The 18134-nt window shown below is 42.1% G+C and overlaps 1 protein-coding gene across 1 annotated transcript in view; it reads right to left on the bottom strand.

Moving 5' to 3' along the window:
• Positions 1-2178: 2178 nt before the first annotated feature.
• Positions 2179-18134, bottom strand: part of LOC115217376 (purine nucleoside phosphorylase) — a 32563-nt gene continuing 16607 nt past the window's right edge. Inside the window, exons 3-7 of the mRNA XM_036509334.1 lie at positions 11512-11615; positions 7799-7974; positions 4713-4903; positions 2916-3199; positions 2179-2322 (exon numbers count right to left, since the gene is read on the bottom strand). Of these exons, the coding sequence (XP_036365227.1) occupies positions 2997-3199; positions 4713-4903; positions 7799-7974; positions 11512-11615 (674 nt within the window). The 3' untranslated portion in view covers positions 2179-2322; positions 2916-2996. The remainder of the gene's footprint in view (positions 2323-2915; positions 3200-4712; positions 4904-7798; positions 7975-11511; positions 11616-18134) is intronic.

Genomic DNA, 18134 nt, shown 5'->3' with positions numbered 1-18134 from the left:
AAACTGTTATCTCCTAGCCATAATCAAGTTGATATTTCTTGACTGATTAAAATACTTCTATTTTGGGGATGGGATATTGTGTTTTTGTCCCTTTTATGCAAACTGTCACGTTTAACCAGAACATCCTATATACGTACAAGATACATTCCAGGGGTTTTGAAACTTTTTCACGCGAGACATTAATTTCAAAGAATTACAAAACCCTAATCTTCAAAGTAGGATCCTTTGACTTCAATGCACTTGTAGCGCTCCAGGCACTTCGTGGAGGCTCCGTAGAAATCCTCCAAAGGGAAGATTCCAGGACCCTTGTCACAGCGTCCTTCATCTCAATGTCTTCAAAACGACTTGTCCTGCGGTTCTCCTTCAGCTTGGTGAACGACCAAAAATTACAGGGTGCAAGGTCTGGATTGTAGGGAGGGTGAGGAATAGCCTGGGTGATCATCTCTGCCCAAACAGTTGGTTACCTTACCAGAATGGAATTGCTTTCCAACCACATGGTTCCACGTTCAATCTCACTGCGTGGCACTTTGGGCAAGTAGCTTCTACTGCAACCTCAGGCCGACCAAAACATCGTCTTGGTGCAGGTAGTACCAACCCAAGTGGAAGAGCTCTGGCCTTTTTTGCGACGAAATCGCTTCCTCAACTTGCACAAAACTTCTATAATCTGGATGCTCTTACTGTCAAAAACGTAGATTATCATGAGCTCCCCGGAGGACTTGTTTTGCTTGTCCTTTTTGCGTCTGGATGTGTCAGGACTCTTCCGCTGGGCACTATCTCTTGGCCTGTGAATCATATCAAAAGATCCAGCTTTTGTCAAAGGTCACAAGAGACTCATGTACGCTTGGATTGGAGGTAATGAGCTCAATCACCCCCTGCTGTCACCAAAGCGTCCATCCTTCTCTTCGTCACAGACCACCCTAGCAACAAACTTTGCACAAGTTTTATGCACATTCAGACCTTCATGAATAATTTTGTGTACAGTTGCCGCACCAATTCCAAACTGTATGTTTACTGTCTGTACAGACACACAATGACCTTATCCGGAAAACAGCGAATTTCCTTAACCAGCTCTGATGTTCTGTCAACCCTCTCCCTTCCACGTCGTCTTTCATCTTCTTTCTACTGTCCTTGAACCTCTTGTACCAACGAAAAACAGATACCCGGTTCATACAAATTAATCCATAAGCAGTCTGGAACATTTCATGTTTCTGTAGTGTTTTGGCCCACTTTAACACAAATTGTTTTCAACGATACGCCAAAATTACAATAATCTAGGACAGTCCAAAAAAGTTTCAAAATTTCTGGAATGCACCTTATAAAAATGTATTGAGGCAGGACAGTCATTGGATGGTTTTAATTCAAAAGACGAGAGGCAGCCAAAAGTAGAAACCCAATTGCACAGATGTTTTGGCCGCACTTATCTAGTGTCGCTGATTCGACGCTGACTTATTTGACCCCAAGACCTTTTGTTTCAAAGATCTTTTGACACTGTGATAATTTTGTTTTTATTCTTGTTGGCAACGAATTTTCAATCACTACTACGAAGCTACTCGAATACTAAACATTATTTAACTTTTGGCTTTCCTTTATTTAATCAGTCTCTGTATCAGGCGCAGGCGTGGCTGTGTGGTAAGAAATTTGCTTCCCAACGACATGATTCCACGTTCAATCCCACTGTGTAGCATCTTGGACAAGTAGCTTCTACTATAACCTCAGGCCGACCAAAGCGCTATGAATGGATTTGGGAAACAGAAACTAAAAGCCCATTGTATATGTGTATGTGATTGTGTTTGTGCCCCACCACTGCTTGACAACCGGTGTTGGTGGGTTTAAGTCCTTGTAAGTTAATGGTTTGGCAAAAGAGAGCAAGGCTTAAAAAACAAAATTAAGTACTGGGATCGATTTGTTCAACTAAAATTTTTCAAAGTAGTACCCCAGAATGGCCACAGCCTAGTAACTGAAAGAAGTAAAAGATAAAAGATCTATCTGTATGTGTGTTTCTGTATGTACATGCATATGTTTGTCTCATCTCCAATGCCAAAAAGTACTGTTGCAACATAGAACAAAAAAAAAACATCACCAAAACAGTTATCTGTGCCAAATCACCTGCACCCAAACAGCTGCATCCATTTGCCATTTATCTTCTATACTCCACAACAAACAATAAAAAATTCAAAATAATAATTATAATGATTTATTTTGAATGAGTACAATTCAGTGAACTGGTCCTGAGATATTACAAGTGTTTATTATCATATACAGAACAAATAACCGGTAAAGTCAATGCCAGAAGGGCTTCGAGACAGGTAAAAGTCCATTGTTCTTGCTTTGCTACCTTAGCTATCTATACTATCTCTACATCTCACCAAAGACAACATTGCCTTTTATCCCTTCAGGGTCAAAAGAATAAAAGTACTGGTCAAGTGCTGTGGTCAGTGGCCATGTTTCTCAATTATCATCATTATAGTTTGATTCAGTAAATATTTGTCTATATTTATTTAAAATTAGCTTCTTCACATTCAAACATAGGTGAGAGAGATAGGATAGATAAGACAGACAGGATAGACAGACAGACAGACAAGATAGATGATAGACAAACAGAGAGAGAACCACATAGATGATGCACGTTTAAATTTTTCTTTCTTATTAACTATCAAAAATAAATATATGTTCTTAGCAATTGACATTATAACCGATTTCACATCTGATATAATATTCACAAAATTCAGCAATGGATAATGCTTTCCCAGAAATGACAAGAAGATCTTATATATAATACTCTAGTTATGTGTGTATCATATATACATATAGACACCGCCTATATTATATATATATATATATATAGCGCACACCCTATATTATATATATATAGCGCACTGCCTATATTAAATATATATATACACACACACATACACATTACTGTGAAGGAAGATCCATCACTTACATCTAAACTTAGGACTTGTTAAAATTAACACTACACCAATAGACCTCACTTTCTAAACATTCATTTTGGTGATAATTGTAGAGATAAACTTCAATAGTAAGCATGCTTGTTTCTTGCCAGTCTCTAAAACTTCTTCATGGTTTGCAGCTTTCTCACTGTCATATTCCATGACGCTTTTATTTGTGATGAGAGATAAACCAAATACTTTCATGGAGGCATGCGCTGCTACAATCACTTCAGGACAAGTGCTCATACCTGAAAGTAAAGATTGAGTAATTGATTCATTCATGTACAAAAGAATGCCTGCAAAGTTTCAGGAAATAGAAATATATAGCTGTCAAAGATGACATGTAAAAGACACCAGTGTTATTAATAAATAAAGGGAACTTGTGGGCACCTGTGCCAGTGACACATTAACGGCAACAATGCCGGCCACATGCTAGGGGCTCCCGGGCCATCAACACGCTTGGAGGGAGGGGCACCACCACTAGCCGCACATTGGGGTCAGCCACACCGGCCGCATGCTGGGGGCACCCTCACCAGCTGCACGCTGAGAGCACCTGAGCCAGCCGCATGCTGGGGGCACCTGAGCCAGCCTCACGCTGGGGGTACCTGTGCCGGCCGCACGCTGGGGGCACCTGCGCTGGCCACATGCTGGGGACACCCACGCCGGCTGCATGCTGGGGATGCCCACGCCAGCCGCACACACGCTGGGGGCACCCGCGCCAGCCGTAAACTGGGGGCACCCATGCCAGTCACACACTAGGGGCAGCTGTGCCAGTGACACGTTAGCACCCACGCCGGTCACACACTAGGTGCAGCTGTGTCAGTGACACGTTAAGGGCACTCTCGCTAGTGACCCATTAAGGGCACTCATGCTAGTAACATGATTGGTTGGTGGTAGGAAGGACATCCAGCCATAAAAACCAAGCCAAAATAGACTGGAGCCTAGTATAGCTCTCCAGCTTCAGTTCCAGTCAAACCATCTAACCATTTTCCAGCTTGGAAAACAGATGCCAAATGATGAAGATGCTGATATACTGGCAAGATGGAAAACAAGTGAACAGAGAGAGAGAGAGAGAGAGAGAGAGAGTGGATGATTTTCTGGGAATTTTAATGTAAGCTGACTCATGCAAGGGAGACAACTACATAAATATAGACATGGTAGGTGAGCTGGCAGAAACGTTAGCACACCGGGCGAAATGCTTAGCGGTATTGCGTCTGTCGTTGCGTTCTGAGTTCAAATTCCGCCGAGGTCGACTATGCCTTTCATCCTTTCAGGGTCGATAAATTAAGTACCAGTTACGCACTGGGGTCGATGTAATCGACTTAATCCGTTTGTCTGTCCTTGTTTGTCCCCTCTATGTTTAGCCCCTTGTGGGCAATAAAGAAACAGATATAGACATGGTAAGTATATAAACATTAAGTGTTAGGTAAAAAAAAATATACCACATTCAGTGAGTGGAAAAAACCAGTGGCAGAGGAAAATCAACAAGGGAAGAAGGCTTGGTTAAAAGTGCTGTGGATGACAAAGGTGATAGTGATGATACTGGCTGTGTCACTGGCACACATACCTTTTACGTGTCGCCAGCATGGGTGCCTTTCGTGTCACTGGCACATGTGCCCTCTACGTGCCACTAGCACATCTTCATTGGTATCTATTATTAATAATTTTGATCTTTCAGATTTTTAACTTCTGTTCATTTAGTATGTTTGTAATTTCGAAACAAGATAGAATGTACCAGGACTAAACTTGAAAGAAACTTACCAACGGCATCGGCTCCAGCGTTCCTAAGGAAAAGACATTCAGTTACAGTTTCATATGTAGGGCCACCAAGAGAACAATAAACACCTTCTCGCAGATATTGAGAATATCCTAGTTCTTCTGCAATTTGACGAGCAAGTTTACGATATTCTAGATTATAAGCTTTTGATACAGATGGAAATCTTGGACCAAATCTACAACAAACAAAAAGAAAATAATAATAATAATAATAATAATAATAATAATAATAGAGGGATTCTTTGGGGTTTGAATAATTCACCTCTGGAAACATGGGTGTTTCGTTCAACATCCTTAAACAACCCTTATTCAGGGACCTTTCGAGTGGGATGAGTTACTCGACCTGAAGAAAATTCTAACTGGGCCCCACCTGCAAGGTCATATGCTGTTTATCTTGATATGAGATCACCAATGTCGTACACATATGGTTGTGATGCATGTGCCTGGTGTACCCTTATCAGACGGGTAGTCATGATGGGTATGCTGGGCTTCGTATATTTTACCCCAGTGTCACTTTGATGGCATGCACTGCCCTCTCACTCAATAATAAAATACAATAAAAACAAATATTATACAAAAATGAAGACATCATATAGGCGTAGGAGTGGCTGTGTGGTAAGTAGCTTGCTTACGAACCACATGGTTCCAGGTTCAGGTGGTGTTCCAGCATGGCCACAGTCAATGACTGAAACAAGTAAAAGAGTATCAACCAAATCAGCTCAATATATATTCATTTTATGCCCAATTTCTTTGCTGGGACACCACCTTCAAGAATCTTTAACTGAATGAATCAATCCCAGTACATCAATTTTTTTTTTAAAACCTGGTACTTATTCTATCAGTTGCTTTTGCCAAACAGCTAAGTTACAGGGATGTAAACACACCAATACCGACTTTCAAGCCATGATGGAGGAGGACAAACAAAGACATACACACACAATGGGCTTCTTTCAGTTTCTGTATGTATACCAAATCCACTCACAAAGCTTTGGTCAGTCCAAGGGTATAATAGATGGCACATTTGGCTAAGGTACCACACAGTAGGATTTAAATCCAAAACCATGTGGTTGTGAAGCAAACTTCTTTATTTCATTATATTGGCCATAAAGGCCTTACATAGAGAAAGGAAGCTGCAGGCTGGACACAGACATAATGATATATGAAATGGAAAATGAAAATGATGATTAATGGGGGGGGGGCAATCATTCTTTCCTGAAGCAAACTTTTTATCACATAGCCACACCTGCACTTGGAGATTTATTTGAGGCGTTTTTTTTTCTTTTTAGTTAGATGCTCTTCCTGTCAACAACCCTTACATCATCATCATCATCATCGTTTAACGTCCGTTCTCCATGCTAGCATGGGTTGGACGGTTCAACTGGGGTCTGGGAAGCCAGAAGGCTGCACCAGGCTCCGGTCTTATCTGGCAATGTTTCTACAGCTGGATGCCCTTCCTAACGCCAACCACTCTGTGAGTGTAGTGGGTGCTTTTTACGTGCCACCCGCACAGGTGCCAGGCGAGGCGGCAACGGCCACGGTCGGATTGGTGCATTTTACATGCCACCGGCACGGAAGCCAGTCGAGGCAGTACTGGCTTCGGCCACGATTCGGATGGTGCTTTTTACGTGCCACCGGCACGGAAGCCAGTCGAGGCGGCGCTGGCATCAGCCACGATTCGGATAGTGCTTTTTACGTACCACCAGTCCAGGGGTCCTGGCATCTGCCGGGTGCCAGTCATAGGAGTGGTTCAATTTCGATTCCGATTTCGATTTCACTTGCCCCAACAGGTCTTCGCAAAAATACATAAATTTGCAGCAGAGTAGAAACTGAGTTTATGTGGGATCATAAACTTACTAGAGCATAAAAATAGGATATGCCCGTGCTAGTAGGGTGCCAAGAGCACCATCCGAGCGTGATCGTTGCTAGAGTGGCTAACTGGCTTCCCTGCTGGTGGCACATAAAAGGGCACCATTCGAGCATGATCATTACCAGCATCGCCTTACTGGCACCTGTGCTGATGGCATGTGTAAAAAGATTCGAGCGAGGTCATGGCCAGTACCACCTGACTGGCCCCCGTGCCGGTGGCACTTAAAAGCACCCACTACACTCTCGGAGTGGTTGGCATTAGGAAGGGCATTCAGCTGTAGAAACTCTGCCAGATCAAGATTGGAGCCTGGTGCAGCAATCTGGTTCGCCAGCCCTCAGTCAAAATCGTCCAACCCATGCCAGCATGGAAAGCAGACGTTAAACGATGATGATGATCACCATCAACATCAACATTTAACATCTGTTTTCCATGCTGGCATGAGTTGGTCGTTTTGACATGAACTGTCAAGCTAGTGTCTGCACCAGGTTCCATAGTCTGTTTTGGTATGGGTTCTACAGCTGGATGCCCTTCCTAATGCCAACCACTTTACAGAATAGTTCTGCTCTATCAGGGCAGACCTATGGCTAAGTAACAATTAGTGAGTAACAAAAGCCCTCTGTTAGAATTTGTAACCTTGAGTTAGTAAGAGAGCTGTGCTGAAAATAACAGTTAAATCTAACATAAAACATTGTTATCTTAAAACAAATATGCATTAAATAAAGTCTTTGATCTAACAAAGACCCCACTTCAGTCATGAATGACCATGGGATTGCACCTAGAAAATTCCTCTCTGAGGCACAAGTCTGGGCAGGGTTGTTTTTGTAGAAGGCTAGTAGTCACCCTTGCATACCAGCCTCTCCTCTCCGCGCCACCGAATTTTCCATGGAAAAGCAAAGGTTGATATAGATTGGAACCAGTGACATCGCAACTCATTTCAACAGCTGAATGAGTTAAAGCAACATGAAATAAAGTGTCTTGCTCAAGAACACAACACAGCCAGGGCTGAGAATCGAACTCACTACTTCGTGGTTGTGAGCCCAACTACTCTAACCACTAAGCCATGCAACTTCATATCTAACAAAAAAGACAGGTAATCATGGTTGGGAAGCATTTGGTCATATATGTACTGGATCAGAGAAGACAGTCCCCAACAGCAAATAATAACGGTAAGAGCACTAGCTACAAAAACAGTAACTTGGTTTACCTTTCATCGTTTGGTCCTTTCAGTGGATTAATTCCAACGAAGCCAGGGAAATTGATTTGGTCCTTTATGATCATGAAATCCCCAACATTATAGCTCTGGTTAAGGCCTCCAGCTGCATTGGTGACAATCAAAGTTTCAACACCAAGAAGTTTCATCACTCGAACTGGCACCGTGGCCTACAAGTAAAAGTATTTATGTGTTAAAAGAGAAATGAAAAGCACAGTCCAAAAAGAGTATGAGAGGTTTTAGCACGGCCATTTTGGTATCCCCTATCTGACATCAATGATACAATGTTAACTTATTTGAAATTAGAGGTTTTAATGTTTTGCTCTGTCTTTCCTCCTCCTCTCTCTCTCTTCTTGATTATGTGTGTAAGCATATTTCTTTCTATGTGGATGAGGAGAGGGTAAGTGTTTAGTTAAAAAATTGTAATTATCTATCAAATCTAATCTAAACTAATAGTTGGGGGGGGCGGACAGACAACATACATACACACACACACGTGTGTGTGTGCATGTGAGTTCATGGCTGTTTCCTGCACCAGCTTCACATAGCAGCCCCAGCCCATCCAAAGTACCTTGGATTGCAGGACAGCCTGTTGTGCTTACCTTGGAATTGTAGGGCAACCTGCTGTGCTTGAGGGGACCTATTGAGTCAAGTACATCAACATCAAAATAAAAATCAAATGGAAATTGTAGTTGTGATACCCATGCCAGTGGCATGTAAAAAGCACCATCTTAATGTGGCTGATGCCAGCACCACCTTGACTGGCTTCTGTGCCAGTGGCACGCAAAAAGAACCAACCGATTGTGGCCATTGCCAGCTTCCCCTGACACCTGTGCCGGTGGCACGTAAAAAGCGCTCACTACACTCACGGAGTGGTTGGCATTAGGAAGGGCATCCAGCTGTAGAGACACTGCTAGATCAGATTGGAGCCTGGTGCAGCCTCCTGGCTTCCCAGACCCCGGTCAAACCGTCCAACCCATGCTAGCATGGAAAATGGACGTTAAACGATGATGATGATGATGCATATATTATCATCAACATTTAACAACTGCTCTCCATGCTGGCATGGGTTAGACGGTTTGACTGGAGATGATGAGCTGGAGAGCTGCACCTCATGATTATCATCATCATCATCGTTTAACATCTGCTTTCCATGCTGGCATGGGTTGGATGGTGTGACAGGGCTGGCAAGCCAGAAGGCTGCACCAGGCTCCAATCTGATCTGGCAAGGTTTCTACAGCCGGATGCCCTTCCTAACGCCAACCACTCTGTGAGTGTAGTGGGTGCTTTTTACATGCCACCAGCAAGAGAGTCAGTCAGGCAGTACTGGCATCAACCACTCTTGAATAGTGCACTTCACAACTTATACATATATATAGGTGTAGCTCTCCAGTTCATCATATATAGATATTCATTACAGACAAACATACAAGGTGCAAGCAGTATTTATTTGCAATTTTCAAATGCTAATTTTACACATACCTTTTTTTTTACTTTCATTGTCAGTCTTTTTCTTCTTAACAATAATAGCCATTTTTGCTTTATTTTTTTGCTGTGTAATTTGACTATGGAAAATTTTGAACCCTTCAATTTGTGGAAGAGAAACTGAGTCCTCTTTGAAATCCAGAAGGACAGACAAGATTTCAGGCTTCCTCAACATCAGCAAAAGGATAGTGGAAAAGGTTAGAAAGGAGCCGAAAGATTCAGGATTCAAATTATGAGGGGACAGCAGAGAGGGGAAACCCATGATAAACGATCTGACACCAGAATTCATCACAGAAATTCAGATCATTAACAATGATCCTAGCACGGGAGAAAGGTGTGGATGAAAAGCTCATCAGGTTGCTGGTGTCTGAGAATGTTCGATACTTTTCATACAAGGTGAAGAAAAGAGAATTTCTGTCCAATGTGAAATAGGAAAAGCAGATTAAGCATACCAAGCAACTTGAAACACCTGCTGGAGTCAGACATGCTGGGGTTCTTCTCCGACAAGAATTTCTGCCATGCTCAGAAAATCAATTACCAGAACAATAGGTGGTTCTCTCAAAGATGTGCCCAGAGTCATGCAGACAAATTTCCAGCAATAACCATGGTCTTCCAGTGTCAACGGCAGTGAATGCCATTCCACTTCTTTCCTAAAAGTCTCAGACTGAACATTAACAGATATATCTGTGTTCTGAGCAAGGTGGTGAAGCCTTGGATTAACTGCAGGAAGGCTATACTAGCTGGAAGACCCAGACCTGGCTTTAGGAGAAGTTCTTCAATCACGCAGCACCTGACATTTGGCCTCCCATCTTGCCTGTGTGCAACCCCCTTGACTTGTGTGGAGCACAGTGGAATGAGAGACCAACAAAACCAACTGCAACATGATGGACGAGCTGAGGGCCAGGATTACCAGGGTCTTTAGGGGCCTAAAATGAGAGATAGTGGCGAAGGTCTGTAGCTGGTTCCGAGGTTACCAGGAGGCTGTCATTCACACCAAAAACAGGTACATCAAGTGACATTGACAGAAGATGCCATGAAAAAAAACTGACCCAAATTTGACAAATTTTCTTAAAAAATAATATCACTGCTTTATTTTATCCTGGGACCATCATCATGTGAATGAATAACATCTGCACATTGTATGTATACAGAATGCGGTGGGTAAATTGTGGCCATTTTATATTTTCAATTTCACACATGCACACTGTTTTTGATTTTGTCAACTACACAGTATCATAGGGTCAGTTGGGCACTGTCTATGAGAAAAACAACTCCATGATGCAATTCACTCTGCTAGAAATTTGGAAATGACATGCTGTACAGCTTGGCATTCATGCTGGAAGCTCCAATACAAATGGTTCAGAGTGTTTGGATGTCAGTTTGAGGACATGTACCAAGAGCGATAAAAATCAAACATCCAGTCAACATCATGGTGTTTGGAGTGAACACTAATGATGGTGATGTTATGCTTCCATTCATCTTCCCATACAGCCTCAGACTCAACATATATCAAGAGCCTGGAGGAGGTAGTGCTGCCCTGGGTCAAGAGGGTGGCTGCTGGAAGACCCTGTCTGGCAACAGGACTCTGCACCATGCCAGACACACAGGAGAACCCAGTCATGGCTGTCAGACAATTTCTGAAACCACATCACCCCTAACATCTGGCCACCTAACTCCCCAGACTGTAACCCCCTTGATTATTATGTGTGGGGTACAGTTGAGCGAGACACCAACAAAACTCCTTGTAACACCAAAGATGAACTGAAGGCAAGGATTATGGCAGCATTCACCAACGTAAACAAGTAGACTGTCCAGAAAAGTTTCAGGAAATTCCAAAGTCGTCTGGAGGCTGTGGTTGAAGCTGATGGCCAATTTTATTGAATAAATTTACTCTTTAGTATTTCAACATATTTTTTATGTAATTTTGGTAAATATATCTGTTAAAATGAGATGTCAGTGTTATTTTCATTTTTGTGTAATTTAGATGACAGTTTATTCACCGCACCCTGTGTATGTGTGTGTGTGTGTGTGTGTGTACATACACTACAGGTTTCCACAGTTTCTGTCTACCAAGTTCATTCCCAAGTCTTTGTTTGATCCAGGGTTATCATGTAGAAATTTACCCAAGGTAATACACAGTGGGGACTGAACCTGAAACCATGCAATTGCAAAGCAAGTTTCTTAACTACTCAGTCATACTTACAATGTCATTAGCTACATACCTTTGCCATCGAATATCCTTCATAGGCATGCAGTCGTCCTTGCATAACAATTACATATTTGCCACCTATGTGACCAGCAACAAACTGACCTTTGTGACCAGCAACTGTGAATAGAAAATTAAAAGCACATTACTCTTTTATTCTTTTACTTGTTTCAGTCTTTTGACTGTGGCCATGCTGGAGCACTGCCTTTAGTCGAGCACATCGACCCCAAGAATTATTCTTTGTAAGCCCAGTACTTATTCTATCGGTCTCTTTTGCCAAACCGCTAAGTTACGGGGATGTAAACACACCAGCATCGGTTGTCAAGCGATGTTGGGGGCACAAACACACACATATATATATATATATATATATATATACGATGGGCTTCTTTCGGTTTCCGTCTACCAAATCCACTCACAAGGCTTTGGTCGGCCCGAGGCTATAGTAGAAGACACTTGCCCAAGGTGCCACGCAGTGGGACTGAATCCTTGAACAATGTGGTTGGTAAGCAAGCTACTTACCACACAGCCATTGCATTAGAGCAAAAATAAAAAAAAAAAACAGGAAATTAATTTCTAAGATTTTATTGGAAACAGTATTAGGCATTCATCATCATCGAACATCCATTTTCCAGGCTGGCATGGGTTGGACAGTTTGACAGGAGCTGGCCAAGTGGAGAGCAGCCACAGCGCCATGTCTGTTTTGGCATGGTTTCTACAGCTGGATGCCCTTCCTAATGCCAACCACTTTAGAGTATACTGGGTGCTTTTACACAGCACTGGCACAGGTGCTTTTTACATGGAACCAGCAATCACAAGCCCACGATTAGGATCACTCAGCTAAGGAGGGATGTAGGGGTCGTGTGTGTGTGTATGTGTCTCCCACCACAGCTTGACAACAGATGTTGGTGTCTTTACATCTCAGGGACCTAGCAGTTCAGCAAAATAACTGATAGAATAAGTACCAGGCTTTAAAAGAAAAACTGTACTGGGGTCAATTCATTTATCAAAAAATTCAAGGGTACTGCCACTGCCCCAGCATGGTCGCAGTCCACAAGTAGAAGATAAAAAGACATATTTTCTTCTACCATACATCAACAATATTATTTGCGAGAGGAATTATATTTATTTCTTGTTCTCCTTCCTTTTTTTAAACATGGTTTTAACCTCTTTTTAAATATGCAGGAAAAATAATTGACTTCTAATTGTACCCAGATGCACCGATTTCTATATATGAAGGTGCAAGTTTCAAAAATATTAAAAACAAAATCTAAAAGGTTGTTGAAAGGGCCAATAATTTCGTGCTCTCAGAAAAAGTCTGTCATCATCATCATCATCATCTACCATAACCAGCATCGCCTGTGCCGGTGGCATGTGTAAAAGATTTGAGCAAGGTTGTTGCCAGTACCACATGACTGGCCCCATGCCGGTGGCACGTAAAAGCACCCACTACACTCTTGGAGTGGTTGGCATTAAGAAGGGCATCCAGCTGTAGAAACTCTGCCAGATCAGACTGGAGCCTGGTGCAGCCATCTGGTTCACCAGCCCTCAGTCATTCGTCCAACCCATGCTAGCATGGAAAGCAGACATTAAATGATGATGATGATCATCATCATCATCATAGGTTGGATGGTTTGACAGGATCTGATGGGTCTAAGGACCACATTGTGCTCCAGTGTCTGCTTTGGAATGGTTTTGAACACTAGATACCTTTCCTAATGCCAACCACTTTACAGAATGTATTGTGGTGCGTTTTGCATGCCACTAGAACTATTGAGATTGCCATGCAGCTAACAAGACTACAAAACCTTGTGGGGGACAACTTTACACAAAGAGATGAGGGATACGAAAAAGGGAAGGAGGGGGGAGTGAACAGGTTATTGTAAAGGAGCTACATGTTACCTTTTGGAGAGAGGGTGAAAATAATCAACAGGTGGTACAAGTCCAGTTGCACCTCAAATCACAAGGTGAGTATGAGTTGATTGCATAATCATTTTGACTACCTCATTAGAAGCAATTAAGACATTTTAAAAAAGTAATTGTTTTTTGTAAATAGCTTCCTTGCTTAAATTGCTATTTTTTTGTTGTTGTTTTCATCATCATCATCATCGTCGTTTAGCGTCCGTTTTCCATGCTAGCATGGGTAGGACGGTTCTACTGGGGTCTGTGAAGCCAGAAGGCTTCATCAGGCCCAGTCAAATCTGGCAGTGTTTCTATGGCTGGATGCCCTTCCTAACGCCAACCACTCCGTGAGTGTAGTGGGTGCTTTTTACGTGCCACTCGCACAGGTGCCAGACAGAGCTGGCAAACGGCCACGAACGGATGGTGCTTTTTATGTGCCACCGGCACAAGAGCCAGGCGAGGCTGGCAACGGACACGAAACGGGGCGGTGCTGGCAACGGTCGCGAAACGGAAGGTTCTCTTACATGCCACCGGCACTGGTAACACATCTGCAATTTCCATTGATCGATTTCCATTCTGATCCTCACTTGCCTCAACGGGTCTTGTTTTTTTTAACCTGATAAATACTATAGTTGCATTCAATATTTTTTGCCACAATCAACACACAGTGGGGAAAAATAGGTTTAATACTCATTTCAAGTGAAAAGGAGAAATGGAGTGGCTGTGTGGTAAGTAGCTTGGTTATGAACCACGTGGTTTCAGGTTCAATCCCACTGCGTGGCACCATGGGCGAGTATCTTCTACTATAGCCTCAGGCTGACCAAAGCGTTGTGAGTGGATTTGGTAGACGGAAACTGAAAGAAGCCCGTCATATATATGTGAATGTGTGTGTATATACATATATATTATATGTAGAAAAATACAAACTGGGACAAGAACGTAAAACATTTAGAAGACGATACAAAAAAACACGGACGAGACATTCGAAGCCTTCAATCTTCAGTCAAGAACCGGATCATCCTAGCAATTTCGGCGTGTGTGTGTATATATGTTTGTGTGTCTGTGTTTGTCTCCCCAACATCGCTTGACAACCGATGTTGGTGTGTTTACGTCCCCGTAACTTAGCGGTTCGGCAAAAGAGACCGATAGAATAAGTACTAAGCTTACAAAGAATAAGTCCTGGGGTCGATTTGCTCGACTAAAGGCGGTGCTCCAGCATGGCCACAGTCAAAATGACTGAAACAAGTAAAAGAGTAAAGTGTATGTTGCCTATGACCTCCTTAATATTAGGCCTAGATGTTTCTGGGTTATACTTTTACATTCACAGTCAACACTGCTTTGTTTTCTTTTTATAATCTTATCCATTTTTATGGATAATGGGTAAAATGAATAATACAAATACAAAACACTCACATCCCATTGAAATTAGTTTTAGTTGACATGTTTTATAGCAATACCTTATATTATATTAAGACTTTGTGAAGGCGCATGGCTCAGTGGTTAGAGCGTTGAGCTTACGATCGTGAGGTTGTGAGCTCGAATCCCGGACCGGGCTGCGTGTTGTGTTCTTGAGCAAGGCACTTTATTTCACGTTGCTCCAGTTCATTCAGCTGTAGAAATGAGTTGCGACGTCACTGGTGCCAAGCTGTATCGACCTTTGTCTTTCCCTTGGATAACACTGGTGGCGTGGAGAGGGGAGGCTGGTATGCATGGGCGACTGCTGGTCTTCCATAAACAACCTTGCCCGGACTTGTGTCTAGGAGGGTAACTTTCTAGGTGCAATCCCATGGTCATTCATGACCGAAGGGGGTCTTTATATTAAGACTTTATATTTAGAATTTTGGTTTGATACTTTGGTATAACTAGGTGTGAAAATATTAACAATTGTGGAAACACTTAATCTAGACAGAGAAATAGATTTTCTAGATTTATTTTTGTTTTTGATCATTTTCAATGATTTAGACTCGTTATCCCATACTGACATGAGTGGGGAATGGATTTTTGTCAAATTTGAACATCTGGCTACTGTTGGCACAATTGTTGTTGATGTCAGCTGTTTTTTTGAGTTCATCTTGAATCAAAAAACATACCAGCTGTGACCACCTTGTCTTTTTATTACACGTAGTATATACGATTACATTACCTGAGTTATCCTACCTTTTTTTTTTTTTTATATTGTATGGCACATTTTTGAGAGAAAATTTGAGGTTAGCTACTATTTCTAACAAACAGAAAGACCACATCAAATTTCTCTCAAATGCCTACTGACTACAACCCATCCTGTCAACCAGGCATAGAAGTGTCTGAACAGACAATAAAGTAGTTTGGAGAAAGTAGTCAAACAACTTTCTAATCACTTAAAGCAATGAATATTCAACTAGAAAAGCACACGGAGAGCGCAGACCTCTACCAAGCAGCTCATTTCCACCCATATACACGCATGCTGAAAGTTGCCCAATTTCCCAAACCAACGCTGGCAAAAACATAACCTCCTTAGTGGGAGTAAAAAAAAAAAAATTATAACACAGCAAGAGTGGCTGTGTGGTAAGTAGCTTGCTAACCAACCACATGGTTCTGGGTTCAGTACCACTGCGTGGCATCTTGGGCAAGTGTCTTCTGCTATAGCCCCGGGCCGACCAATGCCTTGTGAGTGGATTTGGTAGACGGAAACTGAAAGAAGCCTGTCGTATATATGTATATATATATATATATATATGTGTATGTGTGTGTGTTTGTGTGACTGTGTTTGTCCCCCTAGCATTGCTTGACAACCGATGCTGGTGTGTTTACGTCCCCATCACTTAGCGGTTTGGCAAAAGAGACCGATAGAATAAGTACTGGGCTTACAAAGAATAAGTCCCGGGGTCGATTTGCTCGACTAAAGGCGGTGCTCCAGCAAGGCCGCAGTCAAATGACTGAAACAAGTAAAAGAGTAATGATTTTAAGAAAAAAAAACCCTTTAAAAACAGGAATCATCTGAAGCATTTCACAACCACCAACATCATCAGCAGCATTGTCATTGCTTCCACTTCAACCACATACACTGCCATCAATGTTATCATGACGGTTACTTTGACAGTCACTTTCACCACCACAACCAGTATAACCACTGCAATACCACCATCACACAGCTAACACTATCATCAACACCACTATTACCACCATCACCTCAGCATCACACCGCTCCTGTCGCCATTATAACTGATACTATTTTATCCTCTTCCCATACTTATCTCGACCATCATCATCATCAACACTGTCTGTAAACAGCAACGCCACCATAGGTTACATGGAAATGTTGTGTTTTCAAGGGAGATAATCAAAGCACGTAACATCGTAATACGTCATGTAAAGTAAATACAACAAATGAAAAATCCTTCAAGAATCCATAAAAATTTCATCATCTATTCCTTGTGTCGTTATCAACTTTTCCTGCAAGTTTCATCAAATACCGTTCACAACTTTTTGAGTTATTTTGCACACAGACAGACGGACAAATCAATGCCGATGAAAACCTAACCTCCTTCCTTGGCGGAGGTAACCAAGCATAGAAGTGTCTGAACAGGTAATACAGTAGTTTAGAGAAAGTAGTCAAACAACTTAACTTTCTAATCACTTAAAGCAATGAATATTCAATAAACTTTAAAACAGCGAAATGAAGGCCAAGGAAAAAAAAGATAACAACTAAGAGATCTAACCCAGTTTGACTACGTAAGTAAAAGTAAACCAGAGAAAAACAGGATTTGACAAAGCAACTGAGTAGTAAATATTACAACCAACACTATCTCAGTAATCTTATACACATCAGTTTAATCTTTTTGTTTTTTTTTTACTCTTTTTACTTGTTTCAGTCATATGTCTGTGGCCATGCTGGAGCACCGCCTTTAGTCAAGAAAATCGACCCCAGGACTTATTCTTTGTAAGCCTAGTAGTACTTATTCTATCGGTCTCTTTTGCCGAACCGCTAAGTTACAGTGACGTAAACACACCACCATCGGTTGTCAAGCGATGTTGGGGGGCGGGACAAACATGGACACATAAACACACACACAAACATATATATATACATATATACCCTGGTGCAGCCATCTGGTTCGCCAGCCCTCAGTCAAATCGTCCAACCCATGCTAGCATGGAAAGCAGACGTTAAATGATGATGATGATGATGCTGATATACGACGGGCTTCTTTCAGTTTCCATCTACGAAGTCCACTCACAAGGCCCTAGGCTATAGTAGAAGACACTTGCCCAAGGTGGCATGCAGTGGGACTGAACCCAGAACCATGTGGTTGGTAAGCAAGCTGCTTACCACACAGCCACTCCTGTGCCTCTACTTTTCCATGATTGCATACGTCACACAAAATTTGTCAAGGCAGATATTTTAACAGCTGGATGCTCTTGTATAGTCAGGACAAGTGGAGTCACTTGTTTTAAGGCTTCTGTGAAAACACATCTAGCCTTGGGGAAATATTATCTTGCTAGGAAACAGGAAAGTGTTAACGAGAGGAATGGCACCCAAATGTAGAAAATCTGCCTTGGTAAATTCTGTCCGATCCCTGCAAGTATGGAAAAGTGGGCTACAACGAAAACATCATCATCACAATGATCATGATGATCATCATAGCAGCGATGACAACATGTACTGTAAATCCTCGAGTATAGTCCGCCCTTAAGTATAATACACAGGGAATTTTTAGGGGGCTGTACCTCTGAAAAACCTAAACCTTGTGTATAATG

Source organism: Octopus sinensis, linkage group LG1 (assembly GCF_006345805.1).
Source record: "Octopus sinensis linkage group LG1, ASM634580v1, whole genome shotgun sequence".
NCBI lineage: Eukaryota > Metazoa > Mollusca > Cephalopoda > Octopoda > Octopodidae > Octopus > Octopus sinensis.
The sequence above is the reverse complement of the archived record's forward strand: the minus strand, read 5'-3'. Positions and strand labels throughout refer to the sequence as shown.